At 40.5% G+C, this 22,454-nt stretch overlaps 1 protein-coding gene across 2 annotated transcripts in view; it reads right to left on the bottom strand.

Moving 5' to 3' along the window:
- ZNF827 (zinc finger protein 827) overlaps positions 1 to 22,454 on the bottom strand; it is a 98,743-nt gene that overhangs the window by 53,974 nt on the left and 22,315 nt on the right. For both annotated transcript variants that reach the window (XM_036382263.2, XM_054514669.1), the window contains exons 2-4: positions 19,684 to 20,694; positions 15,628 to 15,800; positions 5,229 to 5,712 (exon numbers count right to left, since the gene is read on the bottom strand). In XM_036382263.2, the coding sequence (XP_036238156.1) occupies positions 5,229 to 5,712; positions 15,628 to 15,800; positions 19,684 to 20,694 (1,668 nt within the window). The remainder of the gene's footprint in view (positions 1 to 5,228; positions 5,713 to 15,627; positions 15,801 to 19,683; positions 20,695 to 22,454) is intronic.

Genomic DNA, 22,454 nt, shown 5'->3' with positions numbered 1-22,454 from the left:
GAGAGAAAGGCTCATGAGCTCGGACTTCTGCCCAGAGTAATGGTGTATTCAGGGAAACAAAAGAGCCATTAGCCTAGTCCAGTCCTATACTCCTAATGTAAGAGTTTGTGTAGGCATTAAAATGAAATTGTAAGCACAGATCTGGTCCAGAATTATATTGCTGGCTTCTTTTAAGTTGTATTGGACTGAGTACACACAAAGAAAAGGTTTGTTATTCTGCATTTTAAATTGCTGGATTAGAACAGAGACTACACTGCTCTATCTTGCTAAATTCTACATGTTCCTTCAAGATGTAAAACACAACAGTGTGATTTTAAGGATGTTGGGAAATTGTGGATGCAAGACTAGAAATTGCTGAAAAGAGCTTATAAGGGTGATGATGTATCAGTAGCAAAGATTAGAACAAGATTTCATTTGCCCAAGTTTTAAGTAGATGTGCTATTGCATATCAGAATTTTACTTCAAATTAAAGGTCTATATGGAAACTAGGAAAATAGGAATCTGGAGAGACTTCAAAGAGAGAACTTGATGACATCAGGGGTATTTACACTGACAGCAGCATTATGGAATTCACAGTATTTTTAAATTAAGGACGTGGCTCAATAATTGCCAGTCCTGTGCACTTACATATTCTAATTTAAATTTTACATTCTGACATAAACTAAGACTCCCAAACATAGACAGCCTGGTCTTTTCTTTGGAACTTGCTACTCAAATACATAAATTATGGCAATTAAATTGGATAGGATTTTATTTTATTAAAAATAACTGTTTGAAGAGTTCAAGCCAGCCAGTTCAGCACAGTCAGTGGCAAATGATAAAACATTTCAAATTACTTGTATTACCTTTAAGGAACATGGTAATTTTCAAGAGCCAAACAGAACAAATAATCTAAATTATTAGTTAGCTTTTCTACTAATATGCTGTATGTAGCTGTCTGATGATTTACTCTCTCATTATTCCATTAATGGAATCAGCTAATAAAACACGAATGAAAAGCCCAAATATTTTGGACAGTCACCAAAGTCCCATGGTGGCTTTATTTCCCAAAATAAAGACTTGACTCCTCACATGACAGTGACAGCAGATATGACAAACTGACAGAAAGCAGTTTCTAATTGGTTTCACACGGCCACGCCAAACCCTCAGCATGTTAGCTTCTTCCTCCTGTCTTCTTTTAGGATTTTCCATGCCAAGTAACTTGGGGAACATAAAAAGAACAGCAGAGGCAGGGCACACTTGATACCATTCCACAAGATGAAGAGACCTGCTTTCTGGAGCAATGCACTTGTTTAAACCCAGAGAGGTGGGGGAGAGAGGCCAGCAATGAAGGATGTGTACCAATTACTGTTTCCACACAGAACCCCATGGAGAGCAATAGTGCAAGAATCCCATTCATTTTGTTGGGATTCATTTATTTCCAAATGTTAAAAGTTACTGCAGCACATAACGTAGGCACAGTAATAACATCACTAGGGTACACTGGCCATTGTAGTTTGGATCATTGTGAAAGAAATTTTTATTGGGGAAAAAAAAAAGCTCAAGCCTGAAAAGTGGGTGGAAGGACACCACTTTTTAAAGAGATGTGTTGTATAATGTCTGCCACTGAAGCCTTTGAAACAGGAAAATCAAATACTCTTTAAATTAAGATATGAATGCTGTTATAAAGTTTCAACGTGGAATTAATGGACTGGGGGAAGAAAACATTCTGACAAAGCACTGCTGCAGCAAAATACTGGAAACATTGAAAGTGTACAAGCAGACCTACTGAAATCAGAGGGGCAAGATTTGAAGGTAAAAACATGCCCGTGCTTAAATATTTCATGCATTGAGTATCTGCTAATTGTCTTTACAAAAAACTCTGAATAAAGTTTCAGAGAACGCTTTTAAATTTCTTGTCAATTTAAAATCCTCTTCCACCTTAAACTAGGACTTAGAGAATTGAATCTAGGAAAAAAAAAATCAAGATTTGTTCTGAGTTTTAGATTTACATTTGGAGATTTGTGTTATGCTTTATTTCATAAAACACATAACTAAAGATCTTTCTGGCAAGCAATGGCACAGAATTGGGCATGAAGTGGTCTTGAAAAGGTCACCCACACCAGTATTTCTCAATCTCTTTAAATCTAAAGCTCCCCTGAGCCTTTCTAAAAAAACCCTGAATGGCTGTTTTGGGCAGTGTCACCATGATTCATCTCTGGCCCACTCCAAATCAGGTCTAAACTTCAAACATCTGTAAATTTCCCCCCAATTTGCATCTCTGCATCTTGCTGCTTGTTTTTATTCAGACAACATTTCTTGCCACTGCTTATGACATCCTATGGTCCACTGATAGAGATACACAGATTTAGTCCATCTTACTGCTTCCTGTGTGACCAGCCACACCAGACAGGCAGCTGTTTGTACATTTCCCCAGGGGCAGAGATGCCACAATCTCTCCAGCCAAACTATCCTAGAGTATAACTACCTCAGCTTGGGAAACATTTTCCTAATATGAACTTAAACCTTACAGCGAAACAATCCTTTTACCTTTTGTCCTAATGACAATGATTTTATGATTATTTACTCTAATCTCCACTCTCCTGGAAACTGTGCTAAGGCACATGGAAAACAAAGAAGTGGTTGGAGACAGCCAACGTGGATTCATCAGGGCCAAATCATGCCTGACAAATTTGGTGGCTTTTTGTGGTGGAGCCACAGCACTGGTGGACAGGGGCAGAGCAGACTTGTGTGAAGCATTTGACACTGTCACATGTGACACCCTTGTCTCTAAACTGGAGAGACATGGATATGATGGATGGACTTCAGCAGGTTTCCCGTGAAACTGGAGGTATACAGATTGACACCAAGCAAGAAGAGGAACAATAAACATTGGCAAGCAAAAAGAAATGTTCATTTAGAAGATCAATATTCAATAAGAATAAATGCCAATTTCTAAAAGTTGATGTATCTATCTACTGCTTTTTTCCTAGCCACAAGGCCTGTCAGAGAAGAAAATTAGATTGTTTTGACATAATTTGGTCTCGGAAAATCTGTGTTGGCTGTTAAATTTGGCATATACAATTTGAAATGTCAAAAGATTTAGATCATTGGAAAGGTAGGGCAAATAATTGAAGCTCTGATGGGCCTAACAAGACTGTTGTAATAAAGAAATCACTCAAAGGAACTTCATTCAGCAGAGCTGAACCATCAGAACTGCAGCTAATACTCAGCCATCTTGCTAAAAGAGAATTACTTCTACTCTAAATTTATGCACTCTGTATAGAGGAAAGCATGAACCAAATGTATGTAACACAACATAAATCTCAGAAGAAAAGAAATTCCCTTCATTCTGACATTGCTCTTCCTGCGCAGCAAACTTGGTGACTGGCAGTACATTTTAATCCAAATATGCACACATACAAAATTACAGATACATCTTGCTCCCCCAGCGACTTTATAACATGTTGCTAGGTAACAGTGCATACAAGTCAGGTTTCAAGACCTTTAGTAAGTCACCATAAAATAACTGCATAGGCCTTTTGCATGAATAATGTACATTTGTATCCTTTCTCTGATGCCAATAGAGCAGACACTGAAAACATGACCGTCTGCCAAACTGTGAACAGCTTCCCATCAACTGCTACATGAAAAGCCACACACCAAAATTGTTGCATCTTCTCTCAGCTTTCAGGCTTTCTCCCCTTCTCCTGCACTCTGCTCTCATTCCTGCTCCATGCAGCCATCAGGAGCAGCACCCTCCCCAGGCCAGCCTTGCTGATGTGCAGAGCCTCTTTGTGCTCAGCAGCCCGGATTTAAGATCGACATCGGCACAACAACATGTGGGGGACAGCTGTTGGACAGGGTCAGATGGATTGCATATCAAGCCCAAATTTGAAACTCAACTAAAGAAATGTACAAGCAAATCCAAACAGACTCACCCTGTCCACTTTTTATCAGTCAGAATAATCATTTATATTGACAGATTATTTAATATTTTATTCAGGGGGAGGTCCTGTGGCTTCTTCCAACCAACACACCATGCCATTTGTGCCAGCCCAATTCCCCTCAGCTGTTTTCTCTTTTCCTGGCTGGCTCCATGAAGCCTCAGTCTTGATTTCTTGTATTAACCCATTCTACTCAATTCCTCACAGAACTGTGATCCCAGAGGTATAAAGATCTGGGAAGATGAGGAAAGAAAGATTTTCCTAAACAAATGGCTATGGCTCCACCAAGGCTGGGCATTAAGACAGAACTAACTCCTTTGTTTATCTGTCAATAAAATTTGTTCAGATACAACTTACCTTCCATTTAAAGGAGAAAGCTGACTAATTATTTTCTGTTGTAAAGGTTTTCTTCTATCTCCAAAGCCTAAAATGTCCCATGGGGACTGAGATCTCCTTGTGAAACAGAAGCTCCTTGAGTGACATTTCTCCCGACTTCTTTCTTTTCAAAAAATTCAAGGCCAACTTCAAAAACATTTGGCATAGAACACCTTCCCAGCATATCAACTGTTCTGAAGTAGTCAGTCAAATCAATAAAAGAGCACATAAAATATAACAGATCCACCCTAAACACATCCTACACTTCACTCTAACACATGAATATCATTCTTACAGCAATATTCTGACAGTGAAAAAGCTCTAAACACTGTTTGACATTAGATATGGATTTCAATTACAATAATAATAATAATAATAATAATTATTTTTAAAAGTTGTGCATTAATCTCTAGGACTACTGTTCCTTTAAAAGTGTTAGCAACAAAGCCCAAAAGCAGCAACATTCACACTTCCCATGCATTTACTACATAGGCCTCAAATACTACTTGGAAAGGAAGGTGACCAATACTTTACTGGTCCTTTTTAACACAGGGGTAAAGGCAGAAAACTTAAAAACTGAATTTTTGAACATGCTGGGCACTTGGGTGACCCTCAGTGATTTCAAACTGGAACTTCAGCATGCCTGGAAAATGCATCACAATAGATTTGCCAAGGTAAATGCTAATGAACATGAAAGCCTGGATAAACATTTCTCACTCCTAATCCCAGCAATTAAACAGCAAAACCCCTCTCTCCTCTCACTGTTTCCCTCTGCCCTTCACTATACACCTCTGCTACCAACAGAAACAAGAAATTATAAGTTAAGAAGCTACAATGTTTTGCTCCTAGCAATTCCTCGACTTAGTAAAACCAAGACAAAGTGTCTCCTAGCCCATGAAAGAGCAGCCAGTGCTGCTGCTCAATTACCTGACAGCTTCATAAGAAAATCTGATGCCATCTTGACGGAGATGTCTTGGCTGAATAGCGCTGATGCTGTATTGGCCACGAAGTCAGAGGAGTCTTTCAGCTTTGTGTTGTTTGGGGCTCTGTCAACAGTGCTAAGAGCAAAAGGTGCAGCTGGGGCGCCAGTGTCGTCTTTGGGCTCTTCTTTCACCAGCAAAGGTGGAACGCCCCCAGCAGGCTGCCCAGCCACATCGGGTGTTTTGGAGACAGATGCTGATCCCGGGAGCTCAGGCCCCGCTCCTTCCCTCTGTGCTCCTGGGCAGGAGTCACTGTTTAGCTGTGGTGACCCCTTCACCTCACTTTCTGGCATTTCCTCCTTCACTTTAGACTCTGTCCTGAGGAAATGCTGGTGGCAGCGCATGTGGAGTTTCAGGCTGAAGTGGCGGGAGGAGGTAAAAGGGCACAGCTGGCATTGGAAGGTCTCACCTCTGTCTTGGTGCTGATGAACCTGGTTCAAGAGGGGAAAGACAAAAGCTTGTATTAAGCCAAGCAGATTAATAGAATTGCAGAAATCTCAACTCTGTTTCTCACACTGTTTGAAAGAAAAAAAAAAGGAAAATATTAACTGAGTGAACTCTTCATTCTGAGCACTGGGAAAGTGGTCAGACCCCAAGAACAGTAGGATTCTTTCACACAAGTCAAAGAACTTAAGCATCGGACTCAAGTGAAAACAACAACAACAACAACAACAACAAAAAAACAAAACAAAACAAAAAAACAAAAAAAAAAACAAAAAAAAAAGAAAGAAAAAAAGAAAAAGTCAGGAACATCTGTTTCTGCAGCTTGGAAATGATGATGTCTGCTTTGGATCAAACAGTCCTTACAATCAGATCCTGATGACCTGTCAGTGCATAAAGACTTCCAAGCTATAACTAATAGCTTTCTTGATTAAAAAACAAACATCACTCTGTGCAACCTAACTAATAAAAATTGTTCAGAGCAGCTAAAAAAACCCCAACCAACACAGCAATGTCCATCATTGATTTATGTATCATTAAAGTAAAAACACAGCACCTGACAATACCAAGGAGCTATTGAAACAGTTTGCTGCAAATTAATTCTACCAGAAAATAAACAGCTCTTTTATGATACAATAGAAACATGAGAGATGGTGTCTGCCATTTATTCTAGTTTATCAGTCAATTAAGGATCACAGTTAATCTTACTGGCCTCATATTTGGACTGCAGGCTCTTTGTCATGGAGCCTGCGTGCTCCAGTGTGTATGCAATGCCTGCCATCCCCAGGCTCCATCCCGATTACCTTTAGAGGGAACTCCATCCATCCATGCAAAATGGCTCACATATTACATGAACAGACACACTCATTAAACTATATAAGCTACAGACATATAATTATACAATTTCTTGCTTCATACAGTACTCATTAAAGAGAAGGAGCAACTGAGCCCAGCATAATAGCAGCAAGGCTGTTGAAAAATCTTTTCGCTGTGGCTTCACAAATAAATTTTAAATCCTGACAGCAGCACTCCTGCAGGCTACTCCCTGCAAAAAGGCTGGCAAACACATACATTTGTTCCTTACTAATGGATGAACATGTGATCAGGACACACTGGCACCAGCTGAGCTCCACACATTCGCTTTCGCTTGTGACTCAAGTTGGTTGGAAACATTTCAGTGAGACAGATTTTTGTTGGAAAATGGCAATTTGTTGAATGCAAAATATTTCACCTGAAACATGGAGAGGTTTGATGAACTCTTGGCAAACAAGGTGTGATTCCCTTACCCTACTGCGTAGACACTCTTCCTTCCCCCTGCTCCCTGGGCTTGGCTCAGAGGAAACCAGCTGTGCCAGGGATCTAGGGTTTGCTGCTACAGCCTGGGAGTCCAAAAGCCCTGAGGGCTGCAGATCTACACAAGGGAGCGTGGAAAACCTAGCTTTAGCTAAGGCTTTCAGCACTTTCCAGTCTCTGCAGAGCTGAGATCCAGATCCTGAGGGTCCTGGTGCAGACACCACAGTGCTCCAGGGTAACAGCAGCATTTCCCAAACAAGGCTCTGTCAGAATTCAGGCTGGAGTTACACATAGTGCTAGACTTGGCCTGATTAATTTCCTATATTGTAAGAGGAACTCAGTCACAAGCTCAGGTCCAGGATTTCCAGTTCTACACAAGCCCTCAACTCAGGTCAGCTGAAATGTGAAGCTGGGCAATGTCCTGCTTTTCATACTTTTTGCATTCAGTGAAGACACATTTCACCAGTGCTGTGTAACTTTTCATTCAGTGGTTCTTTGGTGGCTCTGGAGGTGCAAGACAGATAGCAAGAGAGAATTTCTCTTGGCCAGAATGACATTCTCAATACTGTCTAAGCATGACATTTACAGACAAAGCAATTCTGCAATCCTATAATTGCACCTGACAAAGACAAAAAGAAAAAAACCAAAGAAGCTAGTGCTAACCTAACACATATTTAAAGCAACCTTGCAGAAGAATAGCAGCACAATAAATTCTAAATATTAGCAGGTTACAATGAAAATGCCAACCAGATTGCCTGTGTGCACTAGTGGAGACAGGATGGTCTGTGAGCACAGCAGTGTGTGAGCACTCTCCACAGAGAACACCGAGATGTACTCAGGGCAGCAAGCACCCTCACCATGGCAACTTTATCTCTTACACCCACAGATTCTGTGTGCCAGGGCTTCTCCCCAGGGTCCCCTTCAATCAGCATTTCCCTGCCTATGTGTTTAACCACATCTTCCAGAGTTCCTTATCACAGCATCAATCCCATGCCTTCAGAAGGCTGTCCCTGCAGCAGCAGGTGACAGAGCCTGGGTGGGAGCCCACCTCCTCTCCCCAGGACTAGGGCATGCCACCTCTGCAATATCTTTTGAGAATGGAAGAAAATAAGAGCCCCTGACTCATTAGATTTTTTTTCTCCTGCCCAAAACCAGTGACTTCATCATCAATGGATTTCTCATAAAATAAAGAGCATTTCTAACTCACAGCCAAGGAATGACAGAGTTCAAACCCAAAATATTTGAGTATTGAAAGGAAAAATTTTAGACCAAGGAAAAATGAAAAAAAACATTAAGCCAAAGATTTAGCCCGCCAATATCCAGAGCCTGTTCCCACCAGAAGATTTTAAATTTTATTTTAAAAAATAAATAGAATTAATTTAAAAATTTGAACACTAAAGCTAAGCTAAAATCCCTCTAAAGGAAAATCTATCCCTTATTTTCTCATTCAGCAGCAGTTAAAAGAGCCAAGAATTGCCATTCTTTGCCATTTGGGGGAAAGAGTCAAGGCAGCAACTACTTGCTGCAGAATGAAATACAAGAAACCCCGTAGAGCTACACAGAAAGCCACAGGGGAGATTTAGGCCACGCAATATTACAGTCCAAAAAGCTGCCTGCTCCCTCCATGAGGCAGAGAATGGCTCTTATACTGTGCAAATGCTACCCAAACCATCAGATGTCTTCTTTAGACTCCAACAGGCTCTCCCTGCAAGAACCACAGGCAGGAGGAGACAAGAGTGCAGCTGGCAGGTTTTCCCCAAAGTGCCAGCCTGAGCCCAGCTGCTGCCAGATTTGGATCTCTCTGAATTACACTGCAACAAACCACAGTGCACAACCTGCTCATACACAATGCTTCTTTCAAAATCCCATAAAACTGCTGTTTGACTTATGCCAGAACCACTTAAGGGCTTCTGGCTTCAGAGTTTATTTCCTTTAACCAGGGATGTTCTCCTTGACTGGGCAAAGGACTTGTATCCTCTTGATGCTAACCTGCAGCCTGCCCAGTCTCAAATGATATTTTGTGGTTCTGCAGTTTTTCAGTGTGTGCTTGCTATGACACTTGCAGTAATTTTCAACAGAATTAGTGTCCTTACAAACTTTAGGCTTTGTTTGAGGACTTGGGTACAAGTTCTCTTGGTCAAAATTTTAAATTTTTGTTTCTCTCAGTTTCTTTTGCTGCCTCCTCATTCTCAGATTACAAGAAAGAAAAAAAGAGGCCATTCAGTTCATTTTCTCTATCAAGCATTGTTCTGATCACACCTCTCTCACCCTCCTGGCAGTCCCATTCTTTTCAGCTCCTTTCTTCAAAGGCAGTCCTTTCTTGCCATCCCATTAATAATTTTCACTACCAGCTTTTAAAATCCCTTCTATTTCTCATGTCTTTTCTAATGCAGTGACCAGAAGTGGCAGCATACCATATGCTAATAGTAACATTGTTACATTTTCAGTGTTATTTCTGTTTTATTCTCCAGACACTAAAATATCTAATGTGCTTTTTAACCACTGCTGTGCATGCCAAGAAAAGGTTTTCATTGAACTGTCTATAACAATATCCAGATATTTTTCCTGAGCAGTTACAGTTCATTATATCCAACAGGCAGGTGCATTATTAGACTCTGGTTTCCAAGGTACAGTACCTTCTATTTGTCAACAATAACTTCATTTGCCCCCTTGTTTATCAGGCAGCCAGCCTCCTTTAGTTTCCTTTCAAGCTTTGCCTTTTTTAATCTCAATTCATGCACATAAGGTTGCACCATCTATAATTCTCTTACCCACAGTCATCACTCTGTGTAGATCATATTTGCTAAAATATGCACAATTTCACTTTTAGTAATGGAACACCCCTCTGTTAGCCTTTTGTCGTGCTTAAAATTGCTAATTCCTCCTACCCTTTGTTTTACTGCCTCTTGGTGAATTTCTAATTTGCCATAGTACATCACATTGCTTAATTTATTTGGCAGCTTCTCTGTGAGAAGCTTTGCCAAAGGCTTTTTTTATAGACCAAATAAATTTCAACTGATTTTAAAGTCCATGATTTTCCTGACATGCTCAAACCATCTTAGTAGAGGAACACATTATTTTCTTTTACAGAAACCACATGTTCCTATTGCATCACATCACTTGTATCAATGTGCTGCTTTTTCTGTTACTCTTGTTTGGTTTTGGTTTTTTGGTTTTTTTGTGGACATTGTAACTTTCCTGGTATCATAAGCCACTTCTTAAGTCATCTTTTCATACTTATAAGCAACATCCCTGCTGATTTACCTGCCATAGAGATGTACCACAGTTACAAATACATCTGATCCACCCAACAGGGTAAAACAGGAGTAGGCGTGAGGAAAAGGGTGACACAGGCACATCCTGCAATTTTGTGATGCTGCTGAGGTTGATCTTTTCCCTTCCCCTTCCCTAAAGCCAGGTAATGCTTTGCACAGACTCTGCTTTCTGGTTATGAGACACAGGCATTCACATTTCTTTCGTGGGATTATTTTAAAATTGGGTACGCTTTTCATTTTAACATCTAGCATGTGCCCTCTGCTTTTTCATTTCATGCTCTTTTCCAACAATTCCCTCATTTTTAAAATATTGCATTTTCAAAAGCTTAGTTCTATGTTGCTAGTTTTGATCTGATCCTTCCCCTCAAGACAGATGTTATTCATATAGTATTTTCCTTTTTAAAGTATTTCCTTGCTTTGCTTGAAAACAAGGGGGGCGGGGGGGAAGGCCTCTCTGCAGTGCTGGACTGGATTAGGTATTAAAAAAATATTTTTTGAAAAGATTTAAGGTCCTGTCTTATCCTTGTCTCATATGCAAAAAGAAAGATTAAAAGGGAGATACTTGAAGTCATTTGTGGTGCCTGTCTGAGACTCTGGGCACAGATTTTATGTGTTGAAAAGCTGTGCAAGTTTGCATTAGCTCCCCTCAGCTGCTGGAGAGGTCATGGAATCACAGGTGCCTCCCAGGGCTCTTCAAGTTTAACTTAAAAATAAATAAAACCCCCTCCTATAAGGCACATTCAACCTCCCTCTCCCAAGAGGTGAAGATGCTTTGAAAAGAACCAGTCCTATACTTCACCAAAATGGATTAGGAAAGCTTATACAGTTATCTGGCACTAGCTGAGGAAGAAAGAAGCAAAAGCAAATCAGCAAGGGGAACTGAATACCTGGCCCCATTCCTCAGGACCTTTCCTGATTCCTGCTGTGATATCATTAATAGGCTCCCTAAGTGCAAGGCTGACTATGACCCTCTTCGTATCAGACAAGAACATCAATCTGGATCTCACTGAGATGGTTGCTCTTCACAAGCAGGGAAATCCTGTGGCTGAGCATCACATGACCTGCCTACCACTGCACTGAGCCTTCCTGCTAAGCCTCATCTTCCCTTCCCTCATTTTATATCAAACCCTCATATTTCACCACACGTTCACAATGCCAAACTTCTTTTCCACTGCTACAACAGATAGCTCACCCATTCCTGCCTTGTGCCTATATAGCAGCACAAAGAACATTTATAGATATTGTTTTTGGCCATATGCTCCTCTTCCTCACTCCCCCTTCCAAGTGCTCAGCTAATATCCTGTTGCTTTCTTGGAACATAGCTATATGATCTCACAGCCTATCTGTCCACCAATTGCTGAGGAAGATATGTGCATGATCCAAAGGCACCAATTGGCCAAAGTCTGACTGATGCTTGTGGTATTGCTCTGAGGAAAATGTAATCCCCATCAGGAAAAGCAGAAAAGCCTGACAACATCTTGCTGAATTACACCACAACTTTCCATTGCTTTCTGCAGAAGAAGTACATAGGATACTGTCTCTGGAAGAAAACATATTCCAACTGAACATATATTTTGAAAAACAGAGAGAAGGACTCAAGAATAATACTTGCTGCCTCCTTGGACAAGACCTCTCTCAGTTACCCATTCATTTTGTCCAGCTTCATTTTCAGTTCAGTGCTCTCAGCATCCTGGAAACCATGCTGTGATACCAGAATCAGCTCCCCCCAGATTACTGGGAACAAAAGCCCAAACTTGTGGTTATGCATGCACTACAATTCGCCTCCAAAAAAAAACCCTAATAAAATTCTGCACTACATCTATTTTTAGATTTTTATAAGGTGCCTGTCACTGTGGAGTCTAAACACAATATAACAATTATAGTTAACGCTCTGTGCCTTAAAAGGCAGGCTACTCAGCCCCCCTTGTTTGTTGTGTGTCTGTGTGGAAACTTTCCTTCTGTTTCCCTTCTTGCTCCTTTCACTTCCTCGCCTCCAGTTGTGAGCTGGCCCTGGCAAAGTGCCCTTAGTGGAAGAAAGTTTCATCCATGTGGTGGGTAGCACATGCAGATCTGAATATGGGTCAGGGCTGGAATCATTCCAGCTCTCTATTAAGTTTTTCTCCATAGCAGGGGACAGGACACCAAAAACGTTGGCAATTTTGTGTTCTGGGTCAGTCACTTAGACATGTTACGACTATAATAAAATTACATATATATATGTATATATATATATATATACACACACACGTATATGTATATATATACGTATATGTATATATGTATAAAATATATGTGTATATATTATACAGTATATAGTATATATATAAAAAAATATAAAATATATAGTTATGGGTCATTAGCCAAAAGACACAGTAAGGAAGGCCCATATGGATACACACAGACCACTCATGAAAATGAAATCTCCAAATAACCAGTTTCAGTGGAGAATGTCTACAAAACCTAGGAAAAAAATAAATAAGGTGGTTCAAGCTCATGGCTATGTTGTCTAGGAGGATTCAAAAGCAGAATAATCAGATTTTGAGGACTGCAGCTGAACAAAACACATTTTGCCTCTTATCAATAGAGAAAAAAACCCCCATGAAAACCAAAGAGCAGCATAAACAAAGATTTTAAGGTGATTTACCTGCCCTTGGAAAAAAGCTTGGTTTGTTACAGCCAATCCTGGAATAAAAGTTGGCTTGTCATGAATGACAAAAACCAGCCCAGTACCTTAGATTTTTCAAACCCAAAAAGGCCACTCAGAACTATCTTCACCTGTAGGCACAGCTGACACATGGGGAGAAATGGGTGGAGAAGCAGAAGCAGCTCTACCTTCATGGGCTGCCTGCCAGAAAGCAGACAAGCCCAGGTAGCTCCCAAGGAGCTCCTGAGACAATAAGAAACCAACACACCCAGCTGGCATAACCAGAACACTGCACCCCAAGTAGCTCCCAGCTGTACTGTACCATTTCTGGTGTGCATTCAGTCCATTTTGAATGCTGTTGGCTTATATATGTTCCAGGTTTTATAATATCATATACATATAGATTTAAAGGCAGCACTGTTTATAATGAGAAAAGAAATCTCATTTTTAAAAATTTTTAATCTTGTTATCAATTTATACTTCCACCAAAAGGAATTCCAATTATGTCTGACACTTTTGGACACAAGACTAACATGCCCCTTCCTCATTCACCTGCTTTGGTTTTGATGTGATAGAAAATAATTTTATTAATGGCTTAGTCAGTTAAGAGAAAGTGTATGAAACTGTTTGAAACTAAGGTAAAATATTATCTCTCAGATTGTTGTGCTTGTGATTCTTTGCATCTGTCTGTAAGACCAAAAAATAAATGCAAAAACCTGGTTTTATAAGACAATTGCTATCACCTCAAATAAGGGCAGCTCTGGCAGCAAAGATGCCCAAGTCCATCGTGACCTTTATGACTGGACTGCAGTCTCCAGATGGAGAGACTTCAGACCATGCCTCCACAGTGAGGCTGAAGGTGGCTGTAATGTCTTGCATTGAGTCAAACAGGCCTGACTCTGACCTCAGGGGTTTCTAACTGAGCATTACCCAGTCATAGTCACAGTATCACCAAATAATTCACACTCCATGCTACTTGATTGTACAAGGAAGTACGTTTTAAGCAGATGCAGGCTCAGTTAATGAAAGCATTAATGTTGGGAGGGGAGCAGAAAAAAGCACAAGGGCCTCAGGAAGCCATCACTTTGAGAACACACAGAGATAGTGAAAAAGTCTCTGATTTTGTCCAACATCCTACCTGTGACCACCTGCAGAAATCACCATGCCAAAAAGGAAGGGATAGATCCTCAGCCTTCAAACAATATTTTTTGCCAGTAAGGCAGAAAAACGCAGAGAACAATTTTTTCTGCAGGGAACAATAGGGATGTCCTTTACAAAGCAGGGGACAACAACAGGTCTTTGCCAGGGAGTAGTGAGCTTCTAGGTGATGCACACTTCTGTGCAGGTTGTCAGCAGCTGACAACAAACAAACAAAAACCCCCACACTTTCTTTCCATGCTGTGTTCCCATCCTATCTATTCATCCTCTGCTTAGGTTGGCCATCTGTGCCCTTTAGTCAACATGGAACAGCAAGTCCTAAAAGAGAGAGCCATAAGCACTGAGCTGACTTGATAAGGATTAGCATGATACACTGAGGATGCCTGGGAATAGTGCAATGATCTACAGTAGAAGTGTTAAGGAATGAGCCTTCAGACTATAGGGGGGTGATTTAAGACCTAGCAACAACTTAAACCATAGCGAGATCTGATGTTGTGACAAGAGGAATCAGAATAATTTACACAGAAGGGAACAGCTTCTTGAGTGTAAGCAAGGCCATACTCTTGTCCAGTAAGCTCAGATTCTGCAATAGCATATTTGAAACCTGAACAGGCATTTCTGTTCCCCCTCACACCAGTCTGATCCCCTGTTACACACGTTCATCTAAAACAGACAAAATTGTAATTATAATAAAATATTGCACTATTATTATAAAACTCAACTGCATTAACAAGAGAAATGTTTTCACTTCAGCTTATCAATCAAAGGGCTAAGAGGACAGGTTCCATTTTAACTTCCTCAAGAATATTCTACAGCTTGCAACACTCAGCACTTCGTGTTGCACCCATGTAGTACTTTAGCTAAGCAGACAATCAGTTTCTTCTTTTTTTCATATTTTTCTGTATCAACACAGATGTTGCTTCCTTCAGAAGGTCATTTTCAGCTTAAGCCCAAAACTCAGGCTGAGTTAAAAACACACTTTAAACTTGAAAACAAAATATTACAGTATGATCTGTCATTCATTTTGGTTTGGATGATTCACTCCTGAAATGCCCACAGTTAAAAGCTACAGCAAGAAAAAAGTTAAAACTGCAGGCCTGCCTGTAGAAAGTGATGGAGAGATCCCTGCTAGAGCTGGCCAAGTTGGTTTGCCCGCTTACAGCGGGCATGCAGGGTTATCATCATGCACTGGCATCCTGGCAGTAGCACTGATAGGATTGTGTGGTGTCACATCCCAACCAGCATCCCTGCTTCTGGTGCTTCCAGCTCTGGAACTAAATCAGTCACACACAGCTTGTGCTGTACCAAATTGACATAAGCCAAGGCAGTTTCCACATTGCTTAAAATGGAAAGGCAAGCAATGGAATGAAGGTTATTTCTTTCTTTTTATGGCCTCTTTACTTAAGTACAGGCATCATTTGTAGTACAAATAGGGAAATTTGGTTCTTGCAAATGCAAATGAAATAGCTTTGTTGTACTATCAGTTTTTGACTAATGATTTGGGTATTTTGATTGTCAGTAAAGGTTTTCCTTACCTTCATGTGTGATTTGAGATTGTCCTTGCGTGCACAGCGGAAAGGACAGAGTGGGCACTGGTGGCTCTTCAAACCTGTGTGAATCACCATGTGCCGTTTCCAGTAACTCTTCCTCTTGATAACCAAACCACAGATGGGACACTGGAAAGGTTTTCCCCCTTCTTCTTCTGAGGCTTAGCAGGAAGAAAAAGAGAGGATCCTTTACAGCCACTTGTCAAATACTTTCCCCTTGTAAACATACTCAAGATGTATTTCTCAATGATTTCTCAAGTTTCATCTGTAGAGACATTGGTTAAACAACAACAGGTACTAGAAGCTTCCATTCCCCCCTGCATATACCTTTTCCCCTGGATCTAGTTATTATCCCTCTGAGAAAGGTCACCATAATTTATAAAGGTTAATGCTCCAAACTTCCTTTCAGTAATCAGTAGAGGATGCTCCTCTCTCTCACCTGGGTCCTAATGTTCCTTATAATTGAACTGCACCAAGATGAATGCCTCTCATAATCATCACTTTTCAGCTTCATTTCCTATCAAAGGCTGGTTGTAGCAGAGTATGGGCAATATGCATAGCTGTTAAAAAAATGATCCATTTCTACATGTGATGGTTAGCCAGCAGGGAAGCAGGATATAAAGCACGGAAGAACCCACAACTTAACTGAAAAGCATGCTGGTATTGCATGGCTGATATATTTAACACCAGAACTGAAAGACTTTGGAAGTCTTGCTGCTGAAATTGTTCACTTATGGCTCAAGCAGATACTGCTGCAGTACCAGCCATCAAAGGTCTTCAGGTCACCTTCAGCAGAAGGTTTCCTTCTGCTCCTCTAATTGCCAGGGCTTTAAATCTACTGCCTTCCTAAATGTCTGCACTTTGCTTTACTGCCCAATTCACCTAAAAAAAGGATTTGGTGGCTTTGATCAGGAAAATATGGTTAGACTTCCAAGTGCAGAACCATCACAAGGTTGAAGGAGAGAGGAGAAATTCCTTGCTGCTGACTTTGCACAACTAACCCTCCATCCATCCATCCTCTCACTACAATTTCCTCTCATTACTATAAAGGAAGGCCTACTATTAGAGTGGAGCTGGATGTCCTTTTCCTCACTGTAAAAGACAAGACTGCTTTCAAATATCCAGAGCTCAGCAATGTGCATCTTGCTATTCAAAAATTCTTTCAGACTATTTAATCTCATTGCTATTACTGATAAGAATCTAGCAAACATCAAATTCCCTTGATGAGGAACTAAGTGATAAAAACCTCCAGAAAGATCTGTCTTGTCCCAAAATACAATTCTTGCAAGTAAGTAGGAAACAAACCCACTGTAATTCAACTGATTAGGCAGTCATTATGTAAGTACAGAAAGGAACACAATGTCAAAGCATGTACTATTGCAAGTTCAGAAATTCTCCTTGTAAAATATTCTATCACACTTAAAATATCAAATTGTTCCCCTCTCTGCCTCTCTAAAGAGTAGGCCAAAACCAATGTCATTACTGCTTATGTTTGTTTTAAAATATCTTTACTTTTTTCTTCACAAAAGGCAGGAGAGAGACAAACCACAGAAAAAATACATGGGTGGCTTTTTTACCTATCATCTCTTTTCCTTCTATCACATCTTTTCTTCAGCCTCTGGTTATCACCCAGAAGAGAAATGTGTAACAAGATATTCCCTGGTTTTGACCCCCTTAAAAATAAATCTGCAATCAAGATGAATCAAGGGTGATCTAGCACATTAAAAAAATATGCAAACAAGTGGGATGAATGCATGTGACCTCACCAATAACAGTGACAATTAGTGTTACTCAGGAATTGTGCCAGTATGCTCCAGAGCTGAACCATGTTAGCTCTGTACTACATGAAGCTCAGACTAAAAAGAAAATCAGGAGTTTCAGCTTTCCTTCATTTATACTGATATCTATCTTATATCACAATAGTGCTCCAGTGAGGAGAGAATCAGCCAGTGCTTCCCAAAGAAGTTTTGGGAATAAAATTCCAAGCACTACAGGCATTAAGTTACACCAAATAAGTATTCAGACAGTAAAAGAAAGGTCTGTCACCCACACTCTTTCAAAACAATGAGAACTTAACAGATATTTCAGGCTTCCTTTCCAACTTCATCCCAAATGTGAAAGCAGTTTATAAAACTGGCAATAGTAACAGATTGATAGAAAAGTTAATCTCCTCTGTACCAATTTACTGTAATAAACATGCAGGTCATGATTAGGTTGGCCAAACCTGACACGCCATTTCAGAGGCAACTACACTCTGACAAGCCATGGCTCCAGCTTCTTGCCTGAAATAATTCTGAGCAAATAGCTCGACGTGGTGGACAAAAGAGCAGCAGGCATGCTCTTGTTATTAACTTACTCCTCTTTAAATAGCCTCCATCCTTGCTGCTCCTTACTTACATCTAATTAATCTCACTGAGTATTGGTCTCATAACCAAAGCTACACATTGCTGGTGGGGAAGTGAATCAGATTTGTAACAGCAAAGCAAACTCATCAGTGTAAAAGTTCAATGTACGAGTGTGGGGGAAAAGACCTCTCAAGCTATACCTACTGGGAAAAGATACTTCTCTCTGGGAACAAGACAAAAAAAGTCTGAAGGAACAACCAGACAGACACAACAAGATAAAGCATTATATAATTATATACCTTTTTTTCCCCAATATTTTAGTGCCATAAAGTTCTCTGAGCAAAAGGAATCAGGAATATGTAACATTTATTTTCATGGCAAATGTACGCATTCAGCTTTTAGCTTATGTTACTCCAAGAAGGACTTAATCTAAACTAATGAAAAACTTAGGCCAGGCCCATGCCAAGAATAGTTTGCCACTTTAATTGCCTTGGCAAAACACAGCACTTAAGCATTTATAGAACACATGTATAACACAGAGCAAAAACTGGTACTGGCTGTTACTCATTGCATCCCTCTTCCTCCTCTCCCAAGGGAGGGATGAGCACTGCTGTCCATCCAATAGCTTCTAAGCTAAGAGTGTTGACCAGGAGCTGCACAGGGACTGACTGGGCCTCAGGATACCCCTAAACAAAGAGGTTACGGCAGAAAACCAGCAGGGCAATTACACAGCATGCATGTCAGGCTTCATGTCTGTACACTGGCTCGCTACAGCTGTGCAGCTAGTACTCCTGATAAAACTCAGCCTGATAAAGCTGGAATATGCTAAACATCTTTGTGCATCTCATGAAGGTATCTGCCATGCTTCCTTTTCCTCTGCAGCAGAACACTGACGACACCTGAAGCCGTATGTTCCACCAGAAATTTGAATCGGTGATGTGAACTTTTTATAGAAAGAGATGAAAGAAATTATTTTTCCTTATTTTGAAGATGGATCATTTAAATTCCCCTGCATGGCTTGCCAGCTCTTTAAAGCTTTTGTTACCCAGACAGTTTCTTCTTCCCTATAACCCTGATTCCTTGACTGTCAACTGGAACTGATGGAGGAAAGTCAGATGTGTAAAATGCTTCTTGTTGAGCAAATTAGAGAAACGCAGTTTAGTTGGATTTTTTTTTTGTTAACAACAAAGGATTGTAAAAACATTTTAATGAAAAGTGGCAACACAATAATATACTCTGGTAAATTAGGACAGGATAGTAAGCGATTACACAAAAGTCCATTTGTGACAAAGACAGCAGGAGGGAGAATTCTCCCTTGTCCAATATTTCAAAAGCACTAGTTTTGTACATCCTCACTGATACTGTGAGCTCCCTCACAGGGATTCTTTGATCTTCTCCATTAAATATTTTTGTGGACACATTCTAAACTTGGTAAGAGAGGAAAATACTATTGTATGGAATAAAAGGGGAAAAAAATGTACCAAACTGTACACTCACACCTTTAAAATAGGGAAGCAATTGTGACAGCTTGGTCTCAAAGTAGCACTTCAAAAAGCTTTTCTATTGTTCACCTAAAGTATCCATTTCTTATTTTCATAAGACATGGAATCAAACCAAATCTAGACCCACTGAAGAGATGTTATATAAGCCTATAGCAAAACAAATACATTCTATTTAGTGGTTCAAATTGTATCCATACCTGTACTGGTGGGTTTGGATGCTCTTCCCTTCGGGACTGGTAGTAACAGTAATTCCAAAGACTGCGGTGGAGTTGCTTTCTCTTGTTTCATCTCTGAAAGCTGCAGAGGATCCTCAGGAACCAGTGATTTCTTCTTCTCAGCCAGGAGGGTGCCTGCAGCCCTTGCAGCAACCTCCTTGAGAAGGGCAGCTGAAGAGGTCATGGAAGCCAGGGAAAGGAAAGAGCTGGCTGGAGGCGGGTGCTCCTGCCCAGGAGTCATGCTTCTCTCGCTCACTTTCTTAGATAAAGCTGCTAACGTGGAGCTGGCTGACTGAGAGCTAAAGGGTGAGGAAAAGGATTCGAATCGTATCGTGTCCTCAGTCCTGGAAAAAGATTTGTCCTGCAGAACGGCATTGGCTGCAGCTTTCAGCTTCAGGATAGCTGAATCAGGGGACAAACCACAGGTGGTGGTTGAGTTTGGCAACCACTTACCTTGATTCCATATAAAGTGACCGCCCGCATTGTATTGGTCACTTTGTTCCTGTTTCTCAGCAAGCTTTCTGGCAAGCACACTTAGCTGCTGGGCATGGTGAGCAGGTGGAGAGAAGGAGATGTTTGAGCCAAGATTTGCAGGGGACTCAACTCTGCCATTGACTGTAACAGCAGCATCCAGCTTGAGGGAGCCAGCCTCCAGAAGCCGCCTCAGGTTACTGCTCAGTGGCTTGTTTGGACCAGGAGGTTCCTCTTCACCCAGAGAGGACACATCTGGAGAAAGGTGCTCCTTGCTCTGCAGTGTGTCCCTTAGTGCCTCATTTTCAATGGACCCCAGCTCCGCTGCGTTGCTGCTCGGCGTTGCACTTCCCAAAGAGGTGTCGGGGGAGGTTGACTGCTCTTGAATTCTGTCCTCAAGAGACAACTTAAAGTTCTCCTGGACTTCTCCATATGATGCTTCCGAAGGAGTTTCTGAAGAATTCCCAAACCAGCGTTCTTCTTCACTGAGCTCACCTTCCGCTTCTTCCTGTCTGGTACCATCTGTGTGGAACCATGAACAACAGCATTATTCCCAAATCTGTGTAAAGCAGTTTCTTAGCATGAAGCATGCCTGACCTCTGCATGACCCTCCTGAATAGTCCCCTAGCACAGCCCCCTAAAATGCACGGGCTTGGAATCAGCCTGGATTCAGCGACCAGAAAAAAGACCTTTTCAAAATGAATAAATCTTTCTTAGAAGACATAATGATGACAAACCTGTCATCTTTCAGTCTGCGTAACTAAAGTGTCTAAAACTGCAACAACACATATAAACATAATATATATTAGTATATTGCAAACAATTCTTTATTGGCATAGTCTGTACATCCTGCCAAATATTATGAACTCTCTGGTATAAGGCAGCGATTCAATAGATCAGAAATTACTGGACACTTCTGTATTTGTACAGTCAGCACAGGTGTGCCTTCAAAGGCAGATCAGGTGTGTAGCTACTCGAATCTCAGACCAATCCTGCAGTGACCCCTATCTAAAATAAAATAAAATAAATTAGTACTAATAATTCACAATTCATTCCTGAATAGCTGCAATGACTAATACACAAATGCAGACTAAACCTCTCATCTCTCCAACTACTTGGGAAAGAAGTATCATACACACAGTGTTGTCATCTACAGACTCTAGCTACTCTTATTTATTTGTCACTGTTTAATAAAGTTTTAAAGATCATCCTAAACTGAACTTAGTTTAGCTGAAAAGGGAAAAAAAAAGGAAAAGTGTTGGTTCCACTGCAGTTAAGTTACATTTTCTCCTTTCTGGTAACTGCAAAACACCTGAGTCTCTCCTGAGACCTGGCAGTGTTTAAAGCACTGTGACCCTGGATTGCTCCTCTTCCTGACAGGTATTCAAAGTCATACAGATGTGACCGAGATTTTTTTTTTTTTGGCAGATCTTCCTGCCCAATCAGAACACAGTAAAGAACAACAGCAATGCTAGAATTAAATTCATATTATCTCCTCTTGCCAGATATATCCCACATTTCTTGCTTTTAGACAAAATGTCCCAAGCTGCACAAGCATCTTTGTAATCACACTACAGCAAGACAAAAGTCTTTAATATAACCCTCCACTGACATTCTGGAAATAAGCCTGCATGATATGCATTGTGTCTATGATCATGTATTATTCCCAGATTCCCAATTTAATTCCAGCAAATTACAAAACTTGGAGAGAAGTTAATGAATAAAACTTAGATTTCTATTATTGCTTTGATCCAAAGAATTTAAGGAGGAAAACCTCAGACAAATGTATCATGAGTATAGAGACACAAATGCACACTCTGAAAGCAAAGTCTTTGGAGTTTTTTTATGTTATATAGGATATGAGGCACAGTCTCTCACAAAAAGTTTGTTTTATTCAAAACCCTTTGGAAAAATGTCACCAATATTTGAGAAGTTGGCAATAAACTCAGTTACCTTAGGTTTGTACTTCAAGCAGAAGAGGGTTAGCATATTCCCTTTTCAAAACAAGCAAAAGCCAAACAAACATCCAAGCTCTTAGCTAGAATTACTTTGGTATTGTCAAAGTTAACAACACAGGCTCAGCAATAACGTGCATAAAGGCCAAGTACCATGCACATTCAAATAAAGGAGAGAGATGCTAATCAGTTGAACCAGCACTTATGTAGGTTGAAGGAGAACTGAATGTATTCCCTCTTCACCCCATGAACATTAAAAAAGTAACTTGAGCGTGTCTGTACAGCTGGGTGCACTCACATGAGAGATCCATTCACTCATCCCAGATG

The sequence above is a fragment of the Molothrus ater genome, chromosome 4 (assembly GCF_012460135.2).
Source record: "Molothrus ater isolate BHLD 08-10-18 breed brown headed cowbird chromosome 4, BPBGC_Mater_1.1, whole genome shotgun sequence".
NCBI lineage: Eukaryota > Metazoa > Chordata > Aves > Passeriformes > Icteridae > Molothrus > Molothrus ater.
The sequence above is the reverse complement of the archived record's forward strand: the minus strand, read 5'-3'. Positions and strand labels throughout refer to the sequence as shown.